General features: G+C 39.7%; 2 protein-coding genes across 2 annotated transcripts; one reads left to right on the forward strand and one right to left on the reverse strand.

Moving 5' to 3' along the window:
- Positions 1-821: 821 nt before the first annotated feature.
- On the reverse strand, positions 822-8630 carry pgpep1 (pyroglutamyl-peptidase I). Its single transcript, XM_061077987.1, has 5 exons — positions 8499-8630; positions 6400-6452; positions 4886-5002; positions 4257-4489; positions 822-3229 (listed from the first exon to the last, which is right to left on the reverse strand). The coding sequence occupies exons 1-5, from the start codon at positions 8530-8532 to the stop codon at positions 3034-3036; spliced, it is 633 nt and encodes a 210-aa protein (XP_060933970.1). The 5' UTR covers positions 8533-8630; the 3' UTR covers positions 822-3033.
- Positions 8631-10220: 1590 nt separating this feature from the next.
- Positions 10221-14270, forward strand: lsm4 (LSM4 homolog, U6 small nuclear RNA and mRNA degradation associated). Its single transcript, XM_061077890.1, has 5 exons — positions 10221-10299; positions 12292-12333; positions 12450-12548; positions 12865-13045; positions 13368-14270. Exons 1-5 carry the CDS (start codon positions 10297-10299, stop codon positions 13487-13489), a joined length of 447 nt encoding a protein of 148 aa, XP_060933873.1. The 5' UTR covers positions 10221-10296; the 3' UTR covers positions 13490-14270.
- The last annotated feature ends 6805 nt before the right edge of the window (positions 14271-21075 follow it).

The following is a 21075-nucleotide window of genomic DNA, read 5'->3' on the forward strand; positions in this document are numbered from 1 at the left end:
GACAAATTGTGATTTGTGAATATGGGCTATAACAAATAAAAATTGATTGATTGATTGAAGATTGGTTTGAGAGAGAGAGAGAGACAAACTGGCTGGTTAAAGAGAGAGAGAGCGAGAGAGGATGAGATACTGAGCGCTGGAAATCTTTCCCCCTTTCAACTGTCTAAGTAAAGACAATCAAAGGATCCCTTGATCTTTGATCACTGACACTGTCACTCGTTCCTTTCATGAAGCCTCACGTTTATTTTTTCCCCCCGAAATTTAGGAGCGAACCGTTCGGTGAAAGTCTTCAAATTGACAGATCATAATATTCCCAACCGAGCTTCACGTTCTGATGTATTTTGTATTCATGTGCGATTCAATCATTTCTAGATTTGTGAAGGTAGCTTGTTCATTTTGTAGTTAGATCACTGTCCCGTTCAGAATAAAATAGCTATGGTGTGGCTACCGTTCGATGTACATGTATGACTACATATTCAAAATATACAAACTATGCACATGTTGAGCTATGTTTTACCTATGGGAGGAAAAAATAATGAAATGCATAAATAAATGTGTAAAAAAAAAACGTATGCACCTAATTTTATGAGCCACTCTCTGCCAAAGCCAAACACATCACAGGTCCCAAAAAATAATGGATTGTTGATTAAACAAAGTGATGTAAACATATCTGTAGAAAAGCAGTATGTTTACTTCTGTATTCTGAAACAAAATGGTTGTTGAGTAAAAAAAAAAAAAAAAACTTGTGCGGAGACTTAAACCATATCTGTGCAGAAATCAGGCCGATTATTAAAGACAGAGCTGTGCTTCTAAGTCATAACTATGATCTTTGATTGGCACCTTTAATACAACTGTGTGTTTGTACATTTGACAAGACATTGTTTTTCATAAAAACCACTGGTGGAAAAATACAAAACAAACAAAGTTGAAGTACTGGACACAAACAATATTTATGATCCTTTAATTCTTTACCTCAAAGCTTTTTCTTTTACAAAGCCAGAATTACTTATTGTGCTATGTTAATGTCAGAGGCAGAGGAAACTCCCCAAACACAGGAACTCACAATATTTCACAGAGCCGTTATGTTATACAACAGAGCACGCACAGAGATAAAAAGTATTCTTGAGGTAGCCACACATCTGACTGGACAGAATCAGTAATATATCTTTGAACTGACCCGCTGAGCATTTTTAAGGCCTCATAACACACATAAACAACAGCAAGGCACAGGAAAGAGTCAGGGTCAGATGTCACCTCGTACGTAAACTCGAGGCTTTCACATTTGAGAGCGGACACATTTTTTAGGGGGAGCTCCTCCACAACTCTTTCACATCTCAGCACTTGTAAAGCCACACAGTAAAATACTAGCACCTGCAAACTCATTTAAAAAATTTGCAATATTTCCAGGAGAGTTTTAAACCACATCAACAAGACAGGAGGAGGTAAATGCCAAAGGCTGAGATGAGAAATCAAAGTCTGAGATGAAGTTCAATCTTGTTCAGTTCAATGTAAGATGATGCTAGTTTCTCAAAACTAGGTATGGCAGTTTATATATATATATATATATACACACTACATCTTTGTATTAAACAGGGAGATAGTGTTGGTGATACACTGGGGGGTGCAGCCGCATATACAACGTTCAATGCTACATTTACTACTGAAACATATAAAACGGAAGCTGTGCTTGGTGTTGTGGGAGGTACTGAGCGACCGCTCAGCCGTCAGGAAAATGCTCGTGAACACAGTGAAACAGACAAATATTAAAAAGAGAAACTTGACACCTGGAGTGTGGCACCATCACAGACATGATGAAAGAATTTGCTGCAGGTTGAACAAACCAAAGCTCAGGAAAGTAAAGCATAAGCCACCTATAAAGCATACCACACATGCATGATAATCAATGGGAGGGGAGGTTAAACATGGGATGGATGTGTGTGAATATCTGGAAAGCTACATATGTCGTAATAAAGTGACTGAAAATAAAATAAAACATGCAAATTCTTTGAAAAATGCAGTTCAAATTCCAGAATAAGTACAAGTGGATAAAGAAAGTGCTACAGAAATAAATGTCCAGGCCCAATTCTCTAATTCTGTAACTCTAACAGAATTTTGGCAAAACCACAACATGAATTTCCTCAGAATTGGGCCAAAAACCTGGGGGAAGATGAGCTGGAACCAACCCGTTCCCTGATTAAAATAACCTTTGTAAAAGAAGGCAAATTTACAACTTCTTATAAAGAAAAAGCACTCAAGAAACAACTCAACATAAAATGTGAAAACAGCACAATTAGGCTATAGAGCAACTGGAAAAGTATCTGAAGGGAATTGAAATAAGATTACAGCTTAATGCTGAACATCTCTACATAATTTATCATGGTCATTTACCATTTAGAGACATCCAGGTGTTAAGATCTGTGGACTGAAACATATTGTGACAGATGGAAACTCAAAATCTAAGGATGAAGAAAATCTAATTGTATAAAGAGGATATAGCAGTTACCCCAAATGTGACTTCTATAACCAATTCAATAACCCTAACCCTATAAGGTGCAATAGTAGTAGTCACTTTTGGGGTAAAGGTTGCCATATTTGCCACATTACACACCGTCTAGAACTATTTGAACTGCATATGAACAAAAAGGAGTAGCACTTAGCTGCGGGGTTTTCTTCGTGGTCCTACAGTAATTCCCATGATCAAAATGTCAAAGTCAAAATGTTTCATATTCCTTGGAAGTGGCAGAAAGGCTTACGTTTCAGTGTGACTAAGGGTTGTCTTCAAACTCCCATTTTATCTTCTCGCCATCGGGAGACATTTATACGCAACAAATGATCAGGCTTAGCAAAAACAACAAGCAAAAACCTAAAACAAAGAGAAGCAAACACTGAAAAAGTTCTATATGCTGATATTTTCATTTTGTCCAAATACAGACAAAGATTTTAAAAAGGAGGACGTTTGGCTACTTGTGGTTAAGTGCAATTTCTCTTGTGTGGCGAGTGCTGGAGAGAGGATGGTTGGCATCTGGAGGTCACTTAGTGGAAGTGATGCTGGCAGTGGAGCTTCTCCTCCGCCTGGTCACGAAGCTCAAGGATCTCTTGGACGATGGCCTTCAGTGCACGACCCAGGTCTTCACCACTGTAAGGCTTTCCAAGAGGAGGCACGTGGATGAAAGCAGAGCGGCCGTGACTCAGGTACAAAGACGTGTAGTAGGTGAAGTCACAGAGATATCTGTCAGAGAGGGAAACAGGGCGTTAAGGGAATGAAAGGTCCGTCGCTACTTGTATTCATATGATCACCAATTGTGACAAACATATATAAAATCATTATATTTATAAAATCACTGTTTATGGCATCACTGTAAGTGACTACAAGTTTCTTCATACCTACCATAGATGAACCTCATACTGCAGTGTACAATAAGCCATTTGCTATACAAATAAAGTCTAATTGATTGATTGATAGATGAATCAGTGTCACTATATTAGTCAAATCCATATGGTTCAATAAAATACAGGTTGAGTTCTTGTTATGTGTTCCTATTCTGTAAAAAGTGCTGCCATTACACAGTTTCTCCACCAGAGTGCACCAAGTATTTGACTGCAGAACATCCCGCTCACGATTATAATTTTAAAGGTTATGTATTAAAGATTCTAAACATTAATAAAGCTGCCAAATACTATTCACCACAGAGTGGAAAAATGGCGTCCTGCGCAAAGAATGAAGTGATCATCATAGCATCTCTGTTTTTGTTTTATTTACCCATGTGGGTGCATTAGAACATGTCCGTGTGCATGTTATTCCCTCTCTGTGAAAAATCTGACCCTCAAAACAGCTATAAAGTGTGTGGTGATGTAAACATGACACCGAGGTGGACACACAAAAAATCATGTTTAATGTCTTGCAAAAAACATTACAAGTCTCTGCATTGTAAAGATGTTCATATTCATCAATAAACTAAAGTATTTCAAGAGTGGCTAAAAATTTTTTTTATAGAATAATTAAATGTATGGATAAAAATGTATGGTGTATTGAGTTCCTTATAAGCAATGGTACATCCTCCTTTTACTCAATACACTGTTACCCAAGCTTTTACCTAAGCTGTCTGTCATTATGTCAAACTGAGTGCACTTGTCTGGCTGAATCATGTGTTTAACAGAGTGATGCTGAACACATGAACCAGCCTCTATCCCTGCATGAGGTCCAGAGGTGACAGGCGAAAACAATCGGCTGATTCTAACTGGAGAAATGGAATTACCTCCCAGCGTCTTTGGAGACAGTCACAGCTACTCCGAGCCCCGAGGCAGTCACTCTCTTACAGACAGATTCCATGTCAATAACTGAGTCGATGCAGTCTGGGCCTCCCACAATGCAGCACTGTGAGTCAGGACAGAAGCTGCTGTTGTCCAGACCCTTATAGCCACTATTTCGGCCGCACTTCTCCAGGGTGACAGTGGTGGCCATTCCGGAGACTCCAACATGAACGACCAACTGGCAAAGAATCCAATCAAATTCACAAAGTCAGAATTACTGAAATAATGTCCCATAATACAAATTATTTACAGTAAATTCACCGAAGATGTTCTCGGGTCCCAAAAATGATCTGTGGCTATTTCAACAGAACCAGAAATAGCCAAATTTATTCAACACAAAATGTATCTGAACACAAGGTGAAACCCAAGTACAATCTTTGTAAATGTTAACGCCCATGTAGATAAGAATACACTCAAGCCAGTAATAAGTTGCATAATTTGATAATTGTATATAATTAAATTTAGTTCAGCATTTGTGCCTTGTATTTCTTATGATCAGACTGTTCTCTGGGTCTGTCAGATCCAATTATCACAAAGAACAATGTGTACAGGTCACACCACGTTCTCCTCTCACCAGCGGATGATACTGCTTCCATAATGAAGGAACCAGACTCTGGACTGTCTGGTACTCTACTGGAACCTCGTACACATGCAGGTCCACTTCGCTGCCCAGTCCCAGCTTCTTCAGTTCCTGACAGGGTGAAGAAAAAAGAATAAAGTTGAAACATTTGTACTAAATTTTCTTTGGATAAGGGTTGTCCTCCAAGCGTTCAACCACAACAACATATTTCTCAGTGTTGTTCTCAGGTGTCATTGGAGAGTGCAGTTCTATGTGACATGGAAAACTTCTTACTATCAAAGTGTTTGAAAGCTTCAGATGTAATAATATATTATTCAAGCATTGAAATAAAATGTTAGCGTGCTTCAAAATCATCTCAACTCAAAAGGTCCACTAACTAACTGTGTGAGCCCGAAACAGCATCGTGCAGTCTTCATAGACATCAGTGGCAATAACGAAAAACTATTGAGGTCTTTAAATTTATGGTAAACGTTAAGGAAATGCAGTAAATTATTTCTACAAATTGCAAAAGATATTAATTTTTGAAGATTAGCAAGAGCAGTCTTTACTCGTTGCCCCATTAGGATGAGCCTGACACAGAAAGAAGCTAAAACTAATCAGGTTGAGATTACAATCGAGTGTCATTAGAGTTTTAACGGCTTTGTACTTTATTTCCATAGTGGAAGAAACCTCTACTCAGCTTATTGCCTCATTAATCTGTTCTCTCATTTCCCACTGGCGCCATACTTCCACAAATTACGTCGATACCTTTGCCTCTTAAAGCAAATTGTACAGTATAAATAAAAAAATAAAAAGTATTTACAAAAACGATTTAGAACTGATAATGGTGATCTATGTGTTTCTGGGAAATTGATGGTATATTCTGAAACTCAAAAAATAAAATAAGCAGAAATAAATTAACTGCAATACTCGGCCACTTTCATAATCAAGCAAGAAATAAAAGATGCAGTCACACATATCATAAGTATGACAAATGTGTATCTGATTCACAGCCAGTCGACCAACACCTCCCCCAATCTCCCTGCAGGACAAATTGCTCTGGACACTGACCCCCACTTGTATTGAAAAGGGCTTTTCTGACCACGTCTGTGACCCCGCCTCAAAGCGGCCTTTTGTTTGCCTTTAATATCCTTATCAAGTCCGTCTAGACACCCTGACAACCACCATCATCCCCCACATGCAGGTTGGCCAGCAGGACACAGGGAACCTCTGGGACACTCTGCGGCACATGTGTGAAGCCGGCAACTATCAGAGCATCATAAAACTGTCAAACAAACAGGAACACATCTGGCTAATAATAACATGACAGACACCATGAGCTTTTATAATTTTATCATAACACATTTTGGAGAAGATTCGTTTTCCTCAGTGTAATGAATAATGTGAATAACAAACAAAATCAACTGCAAATTCAAAAGTTAAGATATATTCATCTAAGGGCTTAGTCATATCATTTAGGTGAAAGTTATATGTAATTTAACAGACAGCTATAGAGGGGTGAAACATACCTGCACTGCGACCCAGCTGGCGTTGACCGTGTGCTCGCCAAAAGGCCCGAAACCTGCAAAACATGAGAGTTATTTCGTTTCTGAGATGCTTCCATGCTCTGCTGTTGATGACACATATCTCTTACACCATGTCTCTAATTATGAAGCTTTGGAATCAGTTTGGTTTTTACAAAAGTAGGAAAATGACCAGTGATTTCACGAAATATCTTTCTTATTGAAATACATTTGATCGCAAATACAAATAGAACAATGCTGAAGAAAAAGCCTATGTGAATACAGTGAACCTTCAAACAAGCAATTCTAGCAGTTTTGTGTATGAATATGAAATAAGATGATCCGACCTTTTCCACTATTATATCCTGAATAAGATCTCTTGACTTGTTTGGGACTTTTAAATGTTTTGGTTGGACTACAGGACGAAGTTAAAGCTTTGCTGAATGAAGCAATTGTAATAAAAAGCTGTATATCTTATATCTTAAGTTTTTTTCTAGCAAAAGTGCCAATATTGTAGATTTTTCGCCAAAAATAAAACATCTTTTGTACTTAATTTCTATATTAAAGACTGAGACACTGCTGCATGAGATTTGCTGTAAAATCAATCACTAAAAATCTCCCCCCCGCACCAAGTGACCTGTACAATAAAAGAAATGCAGCAGCAGCCGATATTCACTCAGGCTTGTTTATACAGGGATCTATAACTGATCCCCCTCCACCACCTTTCCGAGGGTCAGTGGGTCCCCAGGGGTTGGGTGGAGAGGTGTGGGGGGGGGGGGGGATCGGTCTGTCTGACAGGCGGCTGAAAAGGAGCGGAGAGAGGGGCCGGCAGCTGCCAGCCGGCCAGCTATTGTGAAGCTGCGGTTCCCAGGCAATCTGCACATCTTCGATCAGCTGGGTCCGCCGGCCTCCGCACCCCTTTGTGTCTGAAAACACCAGGTCACCGTTCTGCTAACTCCGCCCACATTAACTGATGGAGAGAGTCGTGTCCAGGGCCGGGAGGATAGGGCCAAAAATTATATCATTATAAAGAATTTTACATCAGTCACTAGTATTTTGTTTAAAGACTGTTTTTTAACTCCTGAGTGAAGGTTGTGGTTTAAAACTCTTCTTGAAAACTTGATATAGAGCAAAACACACAGTGGTATTGATGAAGATTACATTGCAATTAATAGTTGATATTGTTTTATTACCCTGCGCAATAGTCGTTTAAGGTAGTTTAGCACTTAAGATGGGAGGTGAGTCCCATTACATCAATAACACAGAGTGAAGCAAATTATATTTTCTAAACTCAAACAGCTTTGGTACGATGCTTTTGACAAGAGCAACGTCCAGATTTGGATATTAAAATGCAAAGTTAATTTAAATAGGAAACAGGGTCGATTAGTATCCATACAGAAAACATGACAGTATGATATTAATACTGGGACAGAATCATTGGTTATTGGTGTTATTAGCTTGTAACCACATTGTCTGTAAGGACACCATGTCTGTGAAGAGACCTGGTGCTGAGAACAAATAGTGTTTGTGTTACAGTAGATTAAACTTATAATGAAAAGCAGCAAAAGAAGTCAAACTCAGACTCTCTTCTTTGTTAGAAAGTTATTAAAGGACTGATTCAGACTAAAGCAGGAAACATGAAGCCCTGACAGTGTTACATTGTCCCAGGCACACATGAGTTAGATAGGCTGTTAAAAGAAGCTCTGGTATTGATGAGCTAATGCATTTAAATTAAAATGACTCATTTCATCTACACAGAAGAAGAATGGACGTGAAGAGACAACAGCTGATGAATTAAATGAACGTTTTGGGATTTTCCACATGTAAGTTCAGCCTCTCTCACTTTGTCTTGTTTCATCAGAGGCCTTTCAAATAGACAACAGACAGTAGGGATGATGTCCGGTCTCATGTCAGTAGTTTCTACAGACGTGAGCCCTGAGGAGCAGAGAGAGAGAGAGTCCACACGACGAGCTGCCCAGCAGAGAGCAGCTGGAGCACCGACACACTGACGCCATTAACGCTCCTGTCACTCCACAACTTTTCTCAACCTGCCGACAGACGACGACGACCGACAACAACCGACACGACCGAGAAGAGACACCGACCTGTGACCACCACGGTCCGCTTGCTGTTGTCCATCTCCCGGCCTGAGGCTCCGCTGCTCCTCCGGGTCACTGGAGATCTTTAGTTCCAACCACGGACCGAAAGAGACTCGACAACAAACACACACAGACACACACAAGTACAAGTGACGCCTCTTCTGGCATCACACTGCCGGTGTTTACGCTGCGTGCGACGTGACGTGATGACGTGGCAGCGGTGTGACGCATGATGACACGCTGGGCTGGAGAAGCCTCCCTCATAGATAGACAGACAGACAGACAGACAGACAGACAGACAGACAGACAGACAGACAGACAGACAGACAGACAGACAGACAGACAGACAGACAGACAGACAGACAGACAGACAGACAGACAGACAGACAGACAGACAGACAGACAGACAGACAGACAGACAGACAGACAGACAGACAGACAGACAGACAGATAGATAGATTCATAGATTCATAGATAGACAGACAGATATATAGACAGACAGACAGACAGACAGACAGACAGACAGACAGACAGACAGACAGACAGACAGACAGACAGACAGACAGACAGACAGACAGACAGACAGATAGATAGATAGATAGATAGATAGATAGATAGATAGATAGATAGATAGATAGATAGATAGATAGATAGATAGATAGATAGATAGATAGATAGATAGATAGATAGATAGATAGATAGATAGACAGATAGACAGATAGACAGACAGACAGACAGACAGATAGATAGATAGATAGATAGATAGATAGATAGATAGATAGATAGATAGATAGATAGATAGATAGATAGATAGATAGATAGATAGATAGATAGATAGATAGATTCATAGATTCATAGATAGATTCATAGATAGATTCATAGATAGATAGATAGATTCATAGATAGATTCATAGACAGTCAGACGGACAGACAGACAGACAGACAGACAGACAGACAGACAGACAGACAGACAGACAGACAGACAGACAGACAGACAGACAGACAGACAGACAGACAGACAGACAGACAGACAGACAGACAGACAGACAGACAGACAGACAGACAGACAGACAGACAGACAGACAGACAGACAGACAGACAGACAGACAGACAGACAGACAGACAGACAGACAGACAGACAGACAGACAGACAGACAGACAGACAGATATATAGATAGATAGATAGATAGATAGATAGATAGATAGATAGATAGATAGATAGATAGATAGATAGATAGATAGATAGATAGATAGATAGATAGATAGATAGATAGATAGATAGATAGATAGATAGATAGATAGATAGATAGATAGATAGATAGATAGATAGATAGATAGATAGATAGATAGATAGATAGATAGATAGAAATCACATTAATTGATGCAGCAAATTTGATTTATCAGACGTTAACCAAGACAGATTCATGTTTTTTATATTTATATTTCGTTTGGGCTATATACAGCTGCATAGTCCCAAACAATGATGTATAGTCCCAAACAATATATTGAAAACAATTCAGCAATAAAGAAAATAATTAAAAATGAATCAATATATAACACCAGCAAACAAACCATTCATTAGTTTGTTATCTGTTTTCAAAAGATCGGATGTTCAATATTGTTCTTGTGTATGAAACGACCTCAGTGAAGAGAACCTGTACGTGAGTGCATCTGCCGACAGAGGGCAGCATCTTATAATAGCTCGGTTATTTCCCACCGGAAGCTCATTGAGACTCGAAGAAGAACAAGACGACGTGAAACCGTGTAGGACCAAGACACAAAATCAAAAAGACATTAAATCACAATGGTGAGTATCTAACGCTGGTGTTTACACAAAACGTTCGTTGTTGTGTGTTAGATTTCAGTAATATACTCGTGTTACCGAAGCGCTGGCTCATAGTGATGCCCGTTCACGTTGCGCTAAGCTAAGTGAAGTTAGCTACCGAGGCTAACTGAGACACGGTGTGTGTTTGCTGTTTTTAACACAAAGCCACATAAAACACCTTCGTCGAGCTGCTTGTGCTGAAGAGCCGATCTGCGCGTTATAACCTCTCACAATTAATACAAACTACATCCACCATCAGGCATTGCGTTTATTAGCAAACCCCTGAATATAACATGAGTCGGTGTGAGGTTGATATGAAGGAACTTTAGTGGCAACTTTTGTTAAATTGGGAGAAAGATGATTCACGTTGAACAGACAAACTTAAATGTATCAAATTCAATCAAGCTGTTATTCTTTTAAACGATCAAATGTCTGTCAATCAGTGGCGATTTTAGCCTGAAATTTCTGGTGGGGCAATTTTGTATGACGTCATGTCACCGTCACAAAAATAGAGGTAGCTGATTTTTTATAAGCAGTAGGCCTATATAGACCAGTAAGATATATTATGGGCTGCATTTTGAGTGCCAGCAGGCAGCAGAAATCCTATTTCAAATACATTTCACATGCTTTAGCACTCAGCACAACACAAAGATGTTGCCTATGATACTAATTACGCATTAAAGTAAAATGATTGCAACAAAGTAAAAAGATTAGACAAATAACTTAGCTCGAATAACTTTTATTATTTATTAAACAAAACTTTGTACATGTCCTTCAGCTAAAAAAAAACAAGCTTTGACTCACCAATACCGATCACTTAAAAAGGAAGTTGGCGAGTGAAATAACTTACGTGGGGGAGCTCATTCTCCAAACACACTCATCCTCATAAACTAACGCTTCTCTCTGCTGGGCAGCCCGGATCATGTGGCTTCATGTCGGTCAATAACTCCGTAGGCAATGGTCCCGGGGGGCATCGCTATTAGTGGTGCAGGTACACGTCCCTTTGAATCACTACTTACAGATAAATACAATACTAAACTTGACAAACCTCAGAAACGGGAGCTCACACGTATTTAGCCTCTCTGCCAGGAGAACAAGCTGAACTTCAAAACGTATTATTCATCCGATGTGAGTGAACCTCTCCACAGACTCGGGTGGTGTCCACTGACAAGGTAGCCTGTTAGCTCAGGTGACGCCGAACCGGAGCGTCAGCCTGTTTCCGGGTGACGCTGACGCTGGAGTCGAGTAGCTTGCTGGGAAACGTCGTAGGGCCCATCTGCATAATCACTACCTTCCAATGTTAACAGTGGCCTGTGTGCTTCACGCTGATTGGTGCTCCCATAGTACTGGTCTGCCGCTTGCCCTGTTGTGCCCACAGCAGAGAAGTACGGCGAGAGAAAAGCGTTTCACAAAGCCCAGAGATGGACGGCAAGAGGGAAGCGTTTCACAAAGCAAACACACAGACAGAAACACACACGAATCAAATGACTCCAAAACAAGACTATAATGCTTGTGAGTCTCGTTTATTCACACACACATTCACACTTCTTTGCATATAAAATAAAATAAAATATATTTTTGCCACAAAGTTCAGATATGCAGTATTTAGCTTTCTGCACACCAGCGCCATCTGGCGGGGCAGTGCCCCCACCCCATCTGTACCTTATGTAGAAACGCCACTGCTGTCAATCATCTTTAGTGGACAGATTACGTAACATTAGGGATTTACACATGTCAAGGCACCTAAAGTGATTTTATAGTGAAGAAACTGAGCTCTGTGAATTTTAAAGAAGTTATAGTCACTAATATATAGGTTAGTCTAGAAGGTGTCAATCGATCTAATATATTAGGGTTATTAATATAGATTGAACACAGGTAAGACTGCCTGACAAAATGTTGATATTAACGTTTATTAATATCAAATAATTGTTATCCTAATTCCTTTGTATGACATGTTTTTCTGTCATTTTGCAGCTTCCCCTCTCTCTGCTGAAGACGGCCCAGAACCACCCTATGGTGAGGGGACACCGAGCTCCTGCTGCTGTGCAAAAACACTGTGTTGAATTGTTAATGTTTTTAAAAGGTTAAACATGATAACAAATTTGTATTTCGTTTGTTTCTTATCTGCTCAGCTGGTGGAGCTGAAAAATGGGGAGACGTATAACGGTCACCTGGTCAGCTGTGACAACTGGATGAACATCAACTTGAGAGAAGTTATCTGCACCTCAAGGGTAAATACATACATACATACATGCATGCAGACAAGTATAATCGACTGTGTTTATGAATAGTCCCTCATGATTATTTTGAATAAAAATGATGGTGGTTTAACTGCCAACATGTTAAAATTACAGTAAATGACAAACATTGGCCTGTCAATGTGAAACATTGGTAAGAAAATAAGTACACATTCCAAAAAATACAAGATAGCACAAAGATCTTCTACTGTCTGAAAAGTTTTAAACCGAAACTTGTTAGTAAAAGTAAAACAATGCTTGTTTTTAAAAAGGGATATTAGGATTAGCTGACACTTCTAACCTCTGACAGGATGGAGATAAGTTCTGGAGGATGCCTGAGTGCTACATCAGAGGAAGCACCATCAAGTATCTGCGAATCCCAGACGAGATCATTGACATGGTGAAGGAGGAGGTGGTGTCCAAGGGCCGCGGACGTGGAGGTGCCCAGCAGAACAAACAGCAGGGCAAAGGAAGGGGAGGAGCTGGCCGAGGTGAGTGGAAATGCTTCCTGCAATTCAGACTTCTGCAGCGGCATTTGTTTGTGCCTGCTGTCACAACATCAACATTGGTACATAGTTTGTTAATTTTGTTCAGGCGGTAAAATACAAAAAATATTTTTTTGGGGTGCAGCAATTTCCTGAGTAGTCAACCTACAGCCCTATGTGTTCTAAGTGCACCTGCCTTCTGCAGCTTCATCTTTTTTAATAATCTGGCAAACTGGAAGTGATACAGTTTTGTGGAAGGGGAAAACAACATTTGTCACATAATTTAGAGACTCTTGTGAACCTCTGCTCCCCTCGTGTCTCTGTGTAGGTCTGTTCGGTGGTCGTGGCCGAGGAATGAGCGGCCCCGGTCGTGGCCAGCAGCAGCAGATACAGCTACCGCAGCAGGATAAGAAAGCAGGCAAACCACAGGGAATGAAGAACCAGCACTGACGGACAACGTGGCCCCATCAACAGCGTACCCTCTTATTCAGTCATTACTCCTTCTATGCGCCTCTGGTGCTTTCTACAGCTGAGATGTTTGTCAGGACTGAGCGCTGCAGAAATCATGCTGGGAGAAGTTAAGAGAAACTGTGCATTTGCACTGAATTTTTTGTTTTTAGCATCTTCAAGATGGTATGACTTTTTTTATGACAATATACAGGTGTGTCAGTCAGAGCTTATAGGCTTCTTTACTGTTCTGTTGTAATACGAATCATTACAAATTTAAAGCTTGTATCACAAATGACATTTAGATATTCAAAAAGTACTTGTTCATCAGGTGGTACACTGGAACAAGGTTTCTGTTTATATATATTTTTTTGGCTTTTGTTTGCTTGTCAACTTGTCTCCTCGGTTGTGGTTTTGATTGGTGAAGAAACTGCACAGCCCCAACTTCTGTTGCATGATTTTTTCCTCTGTTAACTTGCTCTTTATTTCTGTGTTTTGTGACGTAATGTTGTTTGCAACATTTTTGTTTTGCTGCCGATCACAGCAGGTGAAGAGTAGACGTGCAGTGGCAGGAGTCGTCTCTGAAAATTAACACTTCTGTTCAAGCATTTAAGAGGCAACATGTGTTGATGCAAAAAAAAAATAAGTTTCTCATGTTCTTAAGTCTGATGTGGATGAGTCCAACATGTGTCAAGTTAGTTGGATATCATTTTATTTTTGTATCAAAAGACAATGTTGTAAGTTATTTACATGAAAACATGAGAATAAAACAACTTTTGTTAAAGCGGTTGTGTTTATTTAAAAAAAATATTGAAGTGCCACACATCTCAGTTGTTTGGAATTTGCCTCAGTGTCCCCAACATTCACAGCATAGCGCAACAAGAAAAAACAAAACACATAACTCCATCCCCATGAAAACAGAACATACACCTGTGGATGATAAACACCAAATATAAAGAAACACAGTAAAACCTAGTGCTAATAGGATGTCCGGTGCTTAAAAATACACTAAAATACAAAGTGGTAGTTATAATTAAATACTGTTATGTTTAAAGATTCAACTTTGATATCGTTTACAAGTGTCTGAATATTTATTCTTGGTAAACATCGTAACATCAGATCAGAGCTTAACTTGGGAAATGTATCTCAATTACTTGTATGCAGTATAAAAAAAGCATCAAACAATCCTTGAATGGAGAGATACAGATACATTTATATTAAGGGAAAATGGACAAGAGACCACACAAAATAACAACTTACCCTTGCAACCACCTTCTTTCCCTTTGTCCTGTCTCCCATCGTTTCAGACTCCGCTACTCCCTGTCTCTCCAACAGGTGTCACTAGTGAGTCACCAAAAACATTAATCTTCCCCTAACTACTCGCACCCCCACCCCCACACCTCCTCCTCTGTGCTGCTGCTTGTCTGAACTGATCTCATGTTGCTGAAATTACTGTTTTGCTCCTGATAAAGAGGTTTTACTCCTGCTCTGCTTCAGTAGTCTTAGGTCAACACCTCTGAGGTATGACTCACAGATTATGGTGTTAAGTAAAGTGTCTTGGAGGCACTGTGTTTATTTTTTCTCAAAAAACTATACTTCTTTTCTGTATAGACTGCTCATCTTCTTATTTATGAAAACAATATGTCTAACTGGGAGTAAATTTTGACCAGTACACGATGTTCAGCTCATCTTACCTAGTATTTCAGTAGATTCTGGATTTACATTTAAAGGATGGAATTACAACATGATGCCCACAATGAAAAGATGAGTCAACTTCTCCCTTTCTGTTCTGTGATATTTTTTTCATTGTAGCTTTGAAACCCCATTCTGAATATGTTAATAAGAAGATCAAATCTAACAATCATCATCCTGTAAAATTAAATTAAATTAGGAAAGCTGTAAAAACCATATATAGGAGAGAAACATCTGAGAAACCGTTGTGAAGACGACGGCCAGAGGGCAGAATAACCTTCAAAATTTAATTAAATTCAACATTAAGTCTTTGCCAAAGCAGCTGAATTGCCCCGAAGGTTTATTTTAATGGCACTGACATGAAACACAGCGATGGTTTGAATGTGGGGAATCTTTTTTCTCCTCCCAGAATGAATGCATGCATAAAATCCAAGATGGCATTTGTGAGGGAGGAACAAATAACAGTATTTTCCTCTTCCTGTGAAGTCAGTGCTCAGAGAGCGTGCTAAATCATATCATCTCATTGCGAGGCTGAATTGTTGACCGTGCTAACAGGCTTGGACTTTGTATGTGTGTGTGTGTTTGTGTGTGTGTGTGTGTGTGTGTGTGTGTTTGTGCCTGAATGCTTGTGCAGAGGGTGTTGGGGCTCATCTCAGTTCTAGGTTATTGAGTCCTCCTCCTCTTCTTTTCCGCCTACACATTTTTACCTCACACACACACACATTGCGCTCGCCAGCCAATCGCTACCTCTTTTCCTTTCTATTGCCTTCACCTGCGTCACTCTGCTTGTGTTGCCATGGTGATCACAGATGCTCCCCCCACACTTTGTCTCTGCCCGGCTCTTCCAGTATGAGGATGATGCTGACTTGTGGCTGGTGATGCAGGCAGGCTGCAGACGTCATCACTTCCCTTGGGAGGGAGGCCTATTTTTACCACTGGGCACAAAGCAGACCGAGCTGCCCAACATATTTATGGAACCTTGTCTAATCCCAGCCTGCCAGGAAAACATTCTCCCAAATCGTTGCATCCCTGTCTCTTCCTCTCCAGTCATCTCAGGGACATGCAGTTCTTTTTCAGGGATATTTTGACCTGAGATGACAGGTTTTTAGATCATCTTTTTTTAGTATCTGTTGCGCTGTTTCATTGTGATATTGTGAAACTGAAAGGGGATTCCTCACTGTTACTCACCCTACACAGGGAGGTCAGAGGTCAGTGGTCACAGTCACCATGGGAACAGCTTTGAGGGCCACTCAGTGTGTAAAACCATGTGATCTGTTGTGCCAGGGACAAAATAACAGTGAAGGAAGTCAGCATAAAATCGCCTCAAGGTTTCTGACTGGTAATTTTGAAACTGGCCAATGGAACTTGCTGTTGATGCGATGCTGGGCTAAAAAGAATAAATATAAGTTAGACATAATACAGTAGCAGGTTTGAGGCAGAAAAAGGACACAATGAGAATTAAGCAAATAAATACAGTAAAATACAGATGGATATATCGAAATGCAGAAACGCTGGAAAGTCTTCAGACCTAGCTTCAGTATTTTGTTGTAACTGAAGCTCTTTAATAACAAATTGGAGAGCCACAACAGTCAGGATACTTTTGTGAATTAGAGATAAAAGCAAAAACAGGTTTTCACTTTGTCACGTTGATTTAAGAGACCTATATTTTCACTGTACAAGTACAATGACATTTTGTGTAGAACAAGCCTGTAGATGCCTAAATGGTAACACAAAAAGAGATATAGAGAAGCAGGCTGAATTCTTTGTGAGGCCACTCTCTTGGCTTGAAATCAACAATAATGAATGTTTAAATGTGGGGAAGCGTTCAGGTTTGATGTTGTTCTTTGTCATGAGTCTTTTAGGTTTTAGATCAGTGGTAAAAAAGGAGATGAGAACTAGGGGAACGTTTTGTTTGGTATCTGTATTTGAGCATACGAGCCCACACAGTCACATTCCTGCCATTCAGATACTTTATCACTGAATGCCCGACATAAGTAAACTACTAGGAGAAGCGTATCTATTGGGAGAAATTTAATATAAAAGAATCCTAGATGTTTTCACTGTTGTGTTTCATCTAAATGCTTGTTCTTTACCAAAGAATAGGCCGTTTATATTTAAATCCTTTATATTAACATCAGGAGCGGGTGCTCTCCACGGAGGCCGCCATGTTTTTTTACAGTGGCCCAGACTAGACAAACTATACACCTTTTGAGTTTTTATGACAACTGAAGGTTTCCACAGGTTCTCTGTCATGTTTGGAAGGGGAGGGTGAGGTGAGGGGTATTCAGCTGCAACATGCAACTTCACCACTAGATGTCCCTCAATTCTACACACTGAACCTTTAATAATCACAGCCATGTTCACTTGTCAAACCATTTGCCAGCAAACATATCACCTAATGTCTTTGTCGGGCTTTAATTAGAATTAAGTCATACTTGGGTATTAACTTGATATTAATAGGAATGAAGGTGGAAGTCAGCCGACCTTAATGTGTCTGCCAACAGAAGACAGATGCTCATCGTCATTAATAACCTTCAAAGGGCATTTGTTTTCTTTACTCCGCTCCAATAATCAGTCGTGGTGGTTTCCAGCAAACTGTTCATCAATCACACAAGTTGCTCAATACAGTACAGATTGTTGCTGAGCTCTGTTGTTCGCTGGCACAGCAGAAGTATTATTCCTGACAGCTCATCACATAGTGCCTCATTCCTGGAGGCCAGTGTTTAACACATCAACGCATTTTGACTCATGTTTAAAGAATTAGACCTGTCGTACTGTAAAGAAGGCTATGAGCCTAGTGTCTTTATCCAGAACACTTTCATTTTGTCTCAACCCTTAGATACCAGTGTCAGGTATAACATTGGTGTTCTCTGGTTAGATTTAAGTACAAAACCTTCTTGCTCAGGTCTAGATAAAGATCATAGATCGGGTCAAAACAGGAACTTCCTTAAAGATAGAGTAACTTCATCGTCATGGTTCTATATTGATAATAAACAAGCAGTTAGTGTGAAACTGTCAAAATTGAAGACACAGCTCTGACTATTGTTTTTTAATGAGGAAACTTCTTGTGTGAGGTTCCTAAGTGTTTTGTTGACCCATCCATCTATCCATCCCTCCATCCCTCCATCCCTCCATCCACCTATCCACCTAGCCATCCATCCATCCATCCATTCATCCCTCCATACACCCATTCACCTAGCCATCCATCCCACCCTCCTCCTAACACATAGTTTGCCACTCTTGATAAAACAGTAGCCTGAATTCCTTCTTTGGTCTCAGCCAAATTACTATGGCAACTGGAGGTCACCTAACAATAACATGCACGACATTTCCCTGTATTTCTTCTATTAATGTTTTAGCCCTTTAACTGATGGTGATAAGATACAAAACTATACAGCATGATACGATAAAAAAACGATATGAAGGGTTCATTCTGAAGCAACAAAAAAAGAACAAATTAATCCCAAATTATCAATATGGACATTATCATAAAAGCGGGCAAAACATCAGTGCCCGAAAACTATGATTACTTTTTGTCATGTTAAACTCTTTGCAAAGGTATATTGCTCACGGTTCATGTTTTTTTTCTTCTTTTAAATAGATTAAAGGGAAAAGGAAATGAAAGCGAGCATGTGAGAGAGTGGTACATCCTTTACCAGTTACTAGAAAAACCTTTGTTTCTCCACTGCAGGCTCAGAACCCCCACTCTCTCTCCGACGATACTCAGCTTTTAGACTAAAATATCTCTTCTCTGTTGGTTTACCACCACCCACTTCCATTTCCGCCACAGCATAAGGAGATCTGACATCACAGGGTCCATCATGTGATCCACCCGCAGACTGCTTCTCAGTGATGGAGAGGGCCTACCTTTGACGCACTTACCTCCTCTCTGTAACCCTTTACTAGCCAGACGACTGGAAGTAAAGGAAACAAGGGAGATTAACACATGGCACAGAGATTCATTACTAGGGTTTTGGGTGAATGAATTGATCGCTGGTTTATTGACTGCTGCTTACATCTGTGTATCAATGGACGAAAGTGGGAGGAAAGAAAACACAGGCTTCACTACTCTGTAATTCACTACAGCTTTATAAAACTGATAGAACATGACTAAAGGATTTCTAAAATAATTTTCTGTGGCTTGAAGTGTGCTGGGGATTAAAGTGTGTTGTAGTGATTTGAGCTCAAATCTGAGATTGTTTGTTCAGTACACCAACTAGCAAACAGAGCTGCCATTCTCGGAAGTGCTCATTAAACTTACAATAAGGATTTCCACCGAATTCATCCCTCAGAGACGTGGAGAATAAATCCACTTAGAAAGAAAACCACTAGAAGGAGATGGTGGTGATGTGTAATTTCAAAACACTTCCACTTAATCAGCCTGATGTAATGCCAAATGGAAAATTTAAATTCTGATTTGATTTTAAAATGAAAAAGGGACATCGGAAAATCTGCAAAAGAAAATGGAAACTGTAACGTGGAAAAACCCATGTTGCATCTATCACATGTTGTGTTGGGTAAAAGCCACATTCAACTCCAGACTGGTAGCTGACCAAAGGAAGTGTAGAAATCACATCGGTTTCAGATTCAACTTCCTCATATTTCGATGTTCAGGAATAAGAGGGACAATATATCAGCTGAGGGAAAAAAAACAGGGAGGAGCTCATCGCCTGCTGAGAATTCATCAGCTCTCGAGCACACAAATGTAAAGTAAAAACCACATCAAGCCTTAATATACCCCCTTACTCTTTGTAGTGTATCCTTCATCCCCATGGCAACAGAACTGGCACCAAAGGTCTGAAATGCAGTCAAATGAAATCAGTCAAAGAAATCAGCAGACGACGTGAACATGTCGAGGATCAGAGATTTGTCTCTTGCCTGATTTAATTGTTGTAATTTGGATGTGTTTCAGTTTTCTCTATGAAGTTAGTAAAACACAACCTGTTGGTCGAGTCCTGACAAAGAGCAATTTACACCAGTTCTCTGATCACTACACTGGTTGTCAGTGTCAGAGAGATGATTTTTATATATGTATGATTGTCCGGCTGGTTCAGGTTCAACATGTATATGTGACTATGAACCTTCCAGATCTCTCAGGTTCTGCACATGGTTCCTAAATTACTTTCAGCCTCTGTGCAGGTCCCATCTAGAAAAAACTCCATGAAAATATCAGATTCAAGAGGATCGGGTTTACGTTTAAACACAAACTGAAGATGCTGATGTGTTTGTCATGACTTTTGATAACATTTGCTGTTCCATTACTTCTGATTTCTTCTTTTAATTCTGTTGATACTTCCATTAGTCTATCATAAATCGCAAAGTCTTCACTCCTGTCTGCGCTCATCTGCTTTTACTCATATATATTTGCAAAGCTGGTTTGTATTTGTTTTCATGTCCTTGCTAGTTTTTGTGCGTTGTTTGTTTTGCTTGGATCAAATCGTAAATTGCTTTGTCTTCTGCTTACGCATCTCTACACATAGCTTTTACCTAATATCAATGTGTTATCTGTTTTAAAAATGTAACATGTTATTTGTTCTTATTTGATTTAAGGCTTCCAACTTTACGATTATCCAGGAACCAGAGATGGATAATTTACCCTGGATATGTGTTGTTATTAATATGAATAAGAACATCTTATATCTTGGAAATAAAAAGAATATCATCATGTTCCTATTATTGATTTATCTCTATCCCATAACTTACTTTGAATGTGACTGTATAAATACATGTACCTTTCAAAAGAAACTGGGAAACCTCATGTAAATACAGACACACATCATCATAAGACACATCATCAGACTGACAGCGTGCCTGCAGGATGAGGCTCGGAGTGAGACCTCCCTCCTGCCTCCTCCTCCTCTCTGATCGCTTTATTCATATAAAAATCTGCAAAACGT

Source organism: Limanda limanda, chromosome 9 (assembly GCF_963576545.1).
Source record: "Limanda limanda chromosome 9, fLimLim1.1, whole genome shotgun sequence".
Classification (NCBI taxonomy): Eukaryota; Metazoa; Chordata; class Actinopteri; order Pleuronectiformes; family Pleuronectidae; genus Limanda; species Limanda limanda.